Raw genomic sequence first — 10,425 nt, forward strand, 5'->3', positions numbered from 1 at the left:
TCATGGATCACCCTGAAAGAGGGGCAAGCAATTGTAAGAGTAAGGGGTGGTGTTGAGGACAAGGCAACTATTTTCTGGACAGAGATGGGAAGTTGCACATATGAGCTTACAGCTCCTGTGACACTATGTGCAAGCTCAAGCAAGACAAAATCCAAGCATCGTGTGAGAGGTGAGCACAAAATCCCACCCCAAGCTAATGGCATTGGAACAGATGTTGGAGAGGAAGAGGCAGGTCGACATTTGGTAGGTCAACCAACCTCTAGGGCAGTCCCCACAACCAAGAGTATTTGGGCAGTACAAATTCAACTCCATGGTTAATATGAAAAAGGGGGTGAAGGAAAGGCAATGATGTTGAGTGGATACGGAGATGGAGGTTGATCTGGGGAAGATCTATATAATCAAAATACATTATTTTTAAAAAGACATACATTCATTTTTCTCTCAAAAGAGGAGGCAGGCACATCTACCTAACTCTTGTCAATCCGTTAAATTATATACTTTATTCAAAATCGATCTTTCATCTTCCAATAACACAGTATAATCCTTATCAGTAAAAATAAGTAAAATTTTTGGATAATAAAATCAATTCAAATGTCAGGTCAGCTTCCCAGGGTCCTGGGGATGATGCACAGGGCTTTATATCCCAAAAGGCAAGTGTAATAACAATATAATTAGAGTTCTTCTTTACAGGCTGAGGAAAAAAAAAAAAAAACATGCCCTCTCCAGGCAGCCATTAGTTAGCTATCCATTATTAATCTCAGAAAAATGGAAATAAATGGAAATGCTCCCTAACTACAAAGACAATCCCCAATTTGTTTAAGACAGAGTAGAGGCATTTTATTTAAAAAGATGACTTGGGGGAACTTTTTTTGTAGAAATATGTATATTCATATATCCAAAGGCAATGCAGAATGTATTACATGTGGGTTCACAGTATATTGGAAAACTAATAAATCACATTCCAAGTATAACTGTAATACAAACTCAATACATTTAAAGAGCCATTTACAGATATTCCCAAACATGTAACTTGTCATAAAGACCTTCTGTATTGATACATGGAACTCTTTTATCATAAGCCATATTAGTTTCAGGATTAGAATTAAGACTGCAGCTTGCATACATTGGTCACCTTCCTGCATTTGATGGCTTCTCTTGTGTTTTAGTAATTTGACCATAACATTTGGAAGATACATTCAACATCATTTTTTTTTTAATTTAAGCTGTAAGCTACAGAAAACACACCTCCACATTACTATCCATAACCTAAGCAAAATGTTTAGATGTATTTTTAATAGCCATTCCCTAGCTTTTTATTAGCATCCTGTTTCCCATTTTCCTCTTTTTAATCACATTCAGGAGATTCAGGTCAGCATTTAGTGCCTATGACATATGTGGCCTTGGAGGGAAACTGAGCATATCATCATATCCATGAGGCAGGCCATAGCCATGCACATGGCTTTGGAATGGCAGAGGCAGCTCACAGCTGACAAAAGCAGTGCATCCTACTTATCCTAAACTAGGAATATACTTGTATGTCACATGTGCCTCTAGAGTAGGGAGGCATGCCTTATGGTTATAAATACAGCACTACCCCCTGAAAGCAAGCCTCCTCTTTGCACAAGCCACATTCTAAGTCTTGAAGGTGAAGAGAAGAGAATATGATGTCTATGTTAATTTGATGAAGGCTTCCTGTAGTCAAGGCTAGTGTGTGCTGCCTCTTTCCATTCAGCTATTAGATATATGTCCTATGTTAGAAAGATTAATTACCAAGATAAATGAAAAATTATTTCTAAAATTTAACTCACTGACTTCACTATCATTTATGAAGAAAATATCACTAATCTCTAAATGAAGAAAATTGAGCTGATACAATTACATGCCTTGCCTAGATATCAAATATTTTGGACAATAGAAAAGTAATTCTTCAGGTATCCTAAGACCTATATTACATCTCTAACTCTTTAAAACCATGTGTGACACGCTATTAAATACCTTGCTGGAGGCGAGCCGATGGCTCAGTTTTCTTTTATGCCTGTGACCTGGCCTAATTCACTGAGATTCCTGACTGGCATTTACAATCTATAAAAATTCTACAGCAGGGTTCAGGTATTGGCACTATAAAGTCTTAGCATCTACAGTAGTAGCATCCTTGCACCCTTGCGCTTTTTGCATCTTTGTTCATTATACAGTAAGAAAACAAGCCACAATGTCATAAATCAAGTCTAACGAATGGCGATCTGTGCACCTCTTGTCTTACTATTACATCAAGCCTGCATGCTTGAACTTCCCAAGTACAAAACTTAAATATTTCTATTGCATAATTTCATTGGCCACATCATGTCTTTATAGATCTTACAATTACTCTTTAATAAATACAACAGAATACAGCATGAAATTTAAATAAATATATATTTAAACAAATATATTATCACTCATTATCATTAACCCAATTCTCAGCTGGCATCATCCTTTCACTGCACTGACCTTCATGCTTCTGGTAGAAATGTCAGGAGGTCACTGTACTCTGATGGCCTACTGACATGTAAATTCACGTTAATATGATATGCCTTAGGTACAGAAAATAAATTACCAGTTAACATTTGCCTACAAATATTCGTCTCTTAGTGGGTTATAAAAATAAAGACTTCCTTCACCTGAAATCCTTCAAATGAATCTTTAGGATTTTCCCTGATGATCAGCTTAAAGGCACTAGGTCTGGAAGCAGAAGTCTTCCTACCCAGGGAAACGGAGCAGGCAACAGGCTGTGCCGTGTGGCTAGGTAGCACAGTCACTAACAAAGCAGAGGTATAAGCACAAAGTTAATCCTGAAGATATATATGGGGCCAGGACACACCATGCATATATACCTTTTGGATCCATATTTTAACTACAGAAAATGGGACAATATTTCCTGCAGAAGAGAAAATAAGTGCAGCAAAAGTGAAATACAAGGAAAAGCTGGGTCATTTTAGTAAGCCTGAAAGTTAAAAATTTTACCAGTAGTTTTTAGTAGTTTTAGCACTGCACTCAAGGGTACTAATACTATGGTCTGACGCTTAATCTTTGCAAAGAGGAGCTATTTAGCTGAAATCCATCCGATTGCAGATGCTGGAGTCAGGGGCAGAATTCTCCTGCAGTATGACATGCTTCATGACACCGTCCACTAAAAAAAGTGAAGACAGACAGGCATCAGTAAATTCTTATTTAAATTATATAATGGTATTCTAAGGAACAAACAAAAAGTAAATTATGGGACAAAGGAATGCAAAAATGATTTGCAAATAGCCACTAGTAATACAATTTTATCTTACAAACAAAAATCTGAAATAAGACACCACCTTAAAACATACAGGCAAGACAAGCTTGTCAAGTAGGTAAAAGGATTGCCTTTGATGTACCCCATTCTCTTGGATGGACACCCCTGTTCTCTGACCTGGAACTCCCTCAAAAGCCAGAGTCTGTAGGGCATGTTAGCATCCTGGAATGGGCCAAAAGAGCCAGCACCTTGTTATTGGATTTATTTGAGTGCTGGAACTACATGAATCATGTTGTCCCCAGGAAATAGGGCCCAGAGTGAGCTGCTTCCTGGTGGCCCTCCTTTGTAGACCCCAAACAACCTGAAAAGCTGTCCTTGCTCAGAAGACATCCCTAGGTTTCTATTGTCCCATGAAGCTTGTCCATGAGTAAACTAATGGCATATACCTGTTCACACATGTGAGAGGCTATTCACCAGACTCAGAACCTGGCAAACACTGAGCCTCCATCATTAGCTACATCCCAAACACTCAACACAGTGAAGAAAAACACAACATCAGTAAAGACCAAAAATGAAAACAAAAACAAAAAAGAAATTCTTTCTTCTTGAGTCAGGTGCAATAAAGAGTACTTATTAAATAAGTTGGGTTAAGATCTTTTCCTTTCTTTTTTTTGTTTTGTTTTGTTTCTTTTTTATTTTTTATTAATCAAAGTTTATTCACTTTGTATCCCAGCTGTAGCCCCTCTCCCATCTCCTCCCAATCCCACCCTCCCTTCCTCTTCTTCTCCTGTGCCCCTCCCCCAGTCCAATGATAGGGGAGGTCCTTCTCCCATTCCATCTGACCCTAGTCTATCAGATCTCATCAGGAATGGCTTCTTTGTCTTCCTCTGTGGACTGATAAGGCCGTTCCCCTCTCAGGTATAGGTGATCCAAGAGCCAGCCCATGACTTTTATGTTAGAGACAGTCCCTGTTCCTATTATTGGGGAACCCTCTTGGACACTGAGCTGCCATGGGCTACATCTGTGCAGGGGTTCTAAGTTATCTCCAGGCATTGTCCTTGTTTGGGGTATCAGTCTCAGAAAAGACCCCTGTGCCCAGATTTTTTGGTTCTGTTGCTCTCCTTGTGGAGCTCCTGTCTCCTTCAGGTCTTTCTATCTCCCCCCTTCTTTCATAAGATTCCCTGCACTCTGCCCAAACTTTGGCTATGAGTCTCAGCATCTGCTTTGATACCCTGCTGGGTAGAGTCTTTCAGAGGCCTTCTGTGGTAGGCTCCTATCCTGTCCCCTGTTTTCTCCCTCTTCTGATGTCCATCTCGTTTGCCTTTCTGAATGAAGATTAAGCATCTTACCCAGGGTCCTCCTTCTTGATTAGCTTCCTTAGGCGTTCAGATTTTAGTATGATTATCCTACATTATATGTCTAATATCCACTTACAAGTGAGTATATACCATGTGTGTCTTTCTGCTTCTGGGATACCTCACTCAGGATGTAAGATCTTTCCCTTTCTTGATTAAGAAAATATTTTATTTGTATTTTTGTTGTAGTTAAGTAAAAGTATATGAAATCTGTGATACTAAATTTTAGAAAATCCTCCAAGTAGGGACAATAAATATTCACAGTTGCCTAAGTACTACTTTCAAACTTTATCCAAGAAATATTTAGTGCTAAAGTTTTTAAATTACTATTTCAATACATTTCCAAAATTAAGGGTTGATGGGGTTAATTTGCTGTTCTTTATTACAGGACTTATTTGAGGCCTATATACCTTGGGTCTATAAAAGAGATGTGCAGGGATGGCGAGAGAGTGCTGTGGTACAGAACATGCACTGTTCTCCCAGAGGACCTGAGTTCAATCCCCAGCACCCACATTGGGTGGTTCACAACCACCTGTAACTCCAACTCCAGCTCCAGAGTATCTGATGCCTCTGGCCTCTGAGGGCTGCTGCACTCATCTGTACATACCCACATGCACATACATAATTGAAGATAACAAAACATAAACCTTTAAAAATGAGGTGGTATAGTCTATAACACATTTGGGATATATGCTGTATTATTTAGAACTTTTAAACATAGGTCTCTGTTTGGAAGTTTCTTTTAGACTATTGTTAATTCACCATTGGAAAGTCTCAGTCTGGCTTCACGCTGAAGCTCCACAGGGAAGATAGACGTTTCTGTGCACTTCCTCCCTCTCGGGGACACTGCACATGAGCAGGCACAACCCTGGCTTAGACCTCAGCACTGCATGGTGGCCACTGCTCCTGCATCACCATGTCCTCTGTGGAGGTTGTGAACTCTGATGTGGGTGTGGATCCCAGTGTGGGCAACACAGGGCTTCTTCAGATAAGATCCTTTTCATAAGACTCTGAATGCCATCTACGCCACCTCTGGGGACAGGCCAATGGTGGATATATTGACATTGGGGAGGAAACTCTTTTCTTCCTGGTCTATAGGGTCTTCCAGGCAATACACAAGACAAGGCGACACTGGAGGACCCAGGCTGGAGAACTGAGCCACTGTCTGCATTGTGTGGGCTCCTGTTACTCCTGAGGCCTCAAAACATTCTTTTTGAACTCCTCGCTGGTCAGGTGCCTCCAGGGAACAGGAACACACTCCCTGAAGCTACTGGTTAACCATGGCCAGGACAAGCACACAGTGGGGGATGGCTTGTTTCTTTTGAGAAAACCCTACAGATCCTTTGCAGCTTGATGCTCAGGACAGTTTACTGGGGAAATCAGATTTTGTAAAAGAAACAGCATGAAAAGAGAAAGGATTGTCCTGGAAACGTTTTTGGTTGTGAGCTCTTTCGAGAAGCCTGAAGTAACATGAGTCCTAGAAGTAACACTAGGCCTGAAGTAACACGAGGCCTATCTTTCCAATCTACAAGCTTCAGAATGAGGAAGCTTCAGATTTAAAGAAGAAAGTTGGATTCTCAGCCATGAAGAGCAAACGGTAGGCTTGCTGGGCTATCACATGAAATAAATGTTTTTCTTAATTCTGACTACATACATGATGGCTAAGGCAACTAAACTGAGTACCTAGCCCTCTCTGTGAACTTAATTCAGCACCTCTACTCCCAACAGGAAACAGTGGATCTCAAATTACTTCTCGTGCTATGATTTACTTTTTCTCCTTGTTTTTGAGTATACAATTTGAATTTAACCTAGTGGCAGCTTTTTATCTTAGCAGGAAAAAGAAAGAACAAACTCCTGACAACAACTGATCTTGTTATCTATTAAAATTACAGTAGTTTTACTACTGTCCTCTTTTCAAGTCTAGGAAATACTATCGATAACAACGGCCATGGGACATAGCTGAATACTGAACCTAACTGTTTTATGAGTTAAGTTTTCATTTATTCATTAGTTGACACTGGATGAAGTAACTTACAGTGGCAGACAGCACGGGTAACTGCCATTGCGAGGAGGCACTCATGGGCCTGGACCAACTCTGCTCAGGGTGGTTCTAAGCTTTGCCCCACAATTCTAGCCCACATATATGTCCCGTGTAGACATAGATGCCTGATAGTATTGTGTGGGGTTCTGAGTGAAAATCAAATGAAATTTCAGAGGAATTAACTGAAAAGCTGAGAGCAATTAAGGGCATTATGCTTTTCACAATTATTTTGATGCTAAAAGTAAATGTGCCTGTGAAATGTGTCTGTAAAATCACAACACCTGAACTGTTATTTTCCTGAGCAGCATCATGTACAGTAAACCTGTACATTCCTGCTAGACTATGGCCTCCAGTTGAAGGACCTCCCTATTTTAGCTTGTTCATCAAGGGCACATTCAGAGGCATAGGTCTATTCAGAGACACAGACATTGGGAGGAGTATATACCACTCACTTGCACAAACTATCCTCTAAATTCACGTTTGACAACAGAAGGATCAAAAGTCTCTAAAGCCTGGATGGACTACATGGAAGGTATAGGAAGGTCAGGAGTTCAAGGCCATCCTGGATTACATAGTTTGTTTGAAGCCAGCATGGGCTACTGAAGACCATGTCTTGAACAGGTTGCAAACTGTGGAATGAGAACATTAAAGCTACAAATGAGAAGTTCCAGAAAAATCCAATTTCTTGACTTATATACAAGCAGAAGTTTGACACATCTGTCAAGATCACAATTGGGTACAATTTTACAGTTTCAACACTGTCTTACATTGCCTGATTTTTTTTTTGATATACTGATGATTAACATTATATATAAAACTATTATTATACTGTGCTTAGAAGGAAAATATATGATTTTTTTTTTTAAAGAAAGCAAATCTAGTCCAATAAGGTTAAAATAAAGACACTGCCTCTAATCTTTGCTCTGTGTTTTCAGCTTACTTGGAGTCATTCTCAGGTCTGTCCAGTTACTGAATGGATTGCCTAAATACTCACTCTCAGTCCACCTGCTGGTGGCCCCGATGCTTCCATCTGCTTTTCCAACTGTTCTTTCTTCTTCCTCTTTGCCTCCACCGACTGAATATCCAAAATCCCCCGAGATGCAGCCTTTAAGAAATTCAACAAGGGGTGATTGCAGGAAAACAAAACAAAACAAACACAAAAACAAAGTATCTGTTGTCCAAAGCTGCTTGTTCTGTTTTTTAGCTTTTCCTTTAGGGGTGGGGAGTGGTTTTGTTTGGGTAGCAGGGCAGTTTGCCACAACAACCTTGGATGAAACACAGCTATTTCTTTAGAGAACATTTTTCAACCATAGAGACTTCTTCCTTAAACCTAGTTCACACACACTCATCAGCACGGCATGTTCATCCTGAGGAAGAATTCTATTGCAGGACAGACTCAAGTGGGAAATCGTCTGGGGCTGTTGTCACAGTAAATGATGTAAATGCATGCCTTTCATGGATACTTGGACATCGTTTCAAGAGTGGTTGTCTCTGAGTATAAAACTGTGTGTGTCAGCAGGCACTTTGCAATTACGGAGTAGGGCAGGGCAAACATTTGAGAAAGTGAAATAAACCTTATTGAGTAGGCAAGCAACTGTATTCTCACCTCCTTTTGCCTTCTTTCCGCCGCCTCTGCCAGCTTTGCTCTTTTCTCTTCCTAAGAAAATACATAACACATGTTTCAAGAAAAAAGTCAAGTTGCATGAGCCCCTTACACATGTTTACTTTAGAGGCACAAGAATAAATAATAACTTACAAATAGAAACAGTTTGTATGCAAAAAGCCTCGCGAAGAACGGCCCTGCAAGGTTCCAGCAAGGTGTGCTGGAACTACAGTCCTAGATGCTAGTTTTGTGAGCAACTGTACATAGGATTGCTGGAGCCCAGTTCAGAGCTAGTCTGAGCAACGTGGTGAGAGTATACCTTCACCCAAACAAAAATAAAGCAAAATAACCCCCAAGTCTATTAAATATTTAATATTTATTAAATATTTGACTTTCCGAATTTCATTCTCTAGATGAACATACCAAATTAGCACGTGTCAAAAATATAAGCTGGCCTACAGAATACGTACTTCCTATAAAAATGGACTTACAGTGGTAACACATTTTTTTAATGATGTCTAAGCCATAAGGATGGAAACATAACTTGAAAGTTAGTCTGGAAGGAAAATGAAGTGGCTGGAGTCCTCAGCACTAAGAACACAGCAGGGAAGTACAGACACCGTGCATACAAAGCTCTGACCAGAGCATGGACACAAATGTAAGCAAACACACGTGTAAACGTGTATCTGAAGGCAGTAATTACCAAGGAAGAGATATAATGATAGTGGTGGGAAAGGAATAGGAGGGAAGCAGCTGAATGTAGAGCATGTTTCTTTAGGTGGCCAGGGAAATCTTAGATACTAACAGTTGGCCCTGTGGTTAAGGGAAGAGGACGGGAGGACAGATGGCAGAATGATATTTTTTTTAGGAGCTACACAAATTTAACAGCATTTTAAAACAGCAGCCAAAGGCAAGTTGAACTTTCCTACGTCGACTAAACACTTCAGTATCTATAACCTAGTGGCTAGGAGATTAATATACTTCCCTAAATTCCTCATTTTTTCAACTAATTTTTAGCTGCTATCCCAAGAACCAAAGAACCGAGAACAAAATTATATCTTTATATTATCAAATACGGGGGGAAAGTATTAACATAAACATACTTTTATAGCATAGGGTCTGTTTAGATTCGAATATCAAAACTTGACTGCTTTCACATAAATATATCCCAAATACAGCACTACTCAGAGTCTACACCTAAACGTATTGCTCGTGTATATGAGGTTCAAACCTAGGCAGGACCCCGGCTGTTACAAACTGAGTAAAAGGAGGACCCGGGTTAATAAAATATCCGCTGGATGGCGGGGAGAGCAGCGCGTCCAGGACCTTCTAAGTACAGCTGGTACAGACACGAGAAGAGGCACATGTCGGCAGCGGCCCCAGGCGACAGGCCATTCCCCAACCGTCCAATCCAATGAGGGTCCAGCGGCCTGGCCGGTGTGCCGAGTGCCCGGCTTCACCGCAACGGCCGTCGCGAGCAGGGGCAGGGCGAGGCCGGCTACTCACCGGGCTCGGGGACGGCGGTGCGGACTCCGCGGGACACGGGAGGCACAGCCCCATGGAGACTCAGGCACCCCGCGCGGGGACGCCGTTCTTCGCGGGGCGCGGCAGCAGGCCCCGCCCCCACCTGGCTGGCGGCAAAGCCCCGCCCCGCCGCCGGCACCATCACAGGCTCCACCCAACTCCAGGTTCCACCCCTCTCCAGGCCAGCCCCGGCGCCAATCTTCTTTCATCCGGTCCAGCATCAAGTCCCGCCTCTGCGTCCCTTATGAGCCCCAGGCCTCCCATGGCAACGCTCCACCCATCCGCGGGAAGCCCCGCCCCGCCGCGTTTCGGCCACACCCCTTTCCCTAGAGTCGCGGCTGACGCAGGCTCCGGCCACACCTCTAGCTGTCAGCCAGCACTCCAAACGGAAGGCCGCACTCCCACGCCCTTCCCACAAATCAGCCTTCCCTTCCCAGACTCCAGGCTCCAACCTTCGGAGGCGGGGTGGATCTAGCGTCCTCTGGAGCTGTGAGAAGCCCGGCCGCCCCTGGAGCTCTGCGCATGCGTACGTTCGCACCGCTAGGCACCTGCCGAGTTCGCAGGAGGCAAAGAAGGAGTTCTGGCCTTTTGAGGCCCTGAAACGCGCATTTCAGGGTGCTGTCAGCTACCTTTTCGGCTTCCT

General features: G+C 42.2%; 1 protein-coding gene across 1 annotated transcript; it reads right to left on the reverse strand.

Annotated features, from left to right (window-relative positions):
- Positions 1–811: 811 nt before the first annotated feature.
- Svip (small VCP interacting protein) lies at positions 812–9,884 on the reverse strand. The gene is made up of 4 exons (XM_055608377.1): positions 9,765–9,884; positions 8,262–8,312; positions 7,650–7,760; positions 812–3,166 (listed from the first exon to the last, which is right to left on the reverse strand). The coding sequence occupies exons 1-4, from the start codon at positions 9,816–9,818 to the stop codon at positions 3,152–3,154; spliced, it is 231 nt and encodes a 76-aa protein (XP_055464352.1). The 5' UTR covers positions 9,819–9,884; the 3' UTR covers positions 812–3,151.
- Positions 9,885–10,425: the final 541 nt, after the last annotated feature.

This window comes from Psammomys obesus, unplaced genomic scaffold, assembly GCF_907164565.1.
Source record: "Psammomys obesus unplaced genomic scaffold, mPsaObe1.curated_primary_1811, whole genome shotgun sequence".
NCBI lineage: Eukaryota > Metazoa > Chordata > Mammalia > Rodentia > Muridae > Psammomys > Psammomys obesus.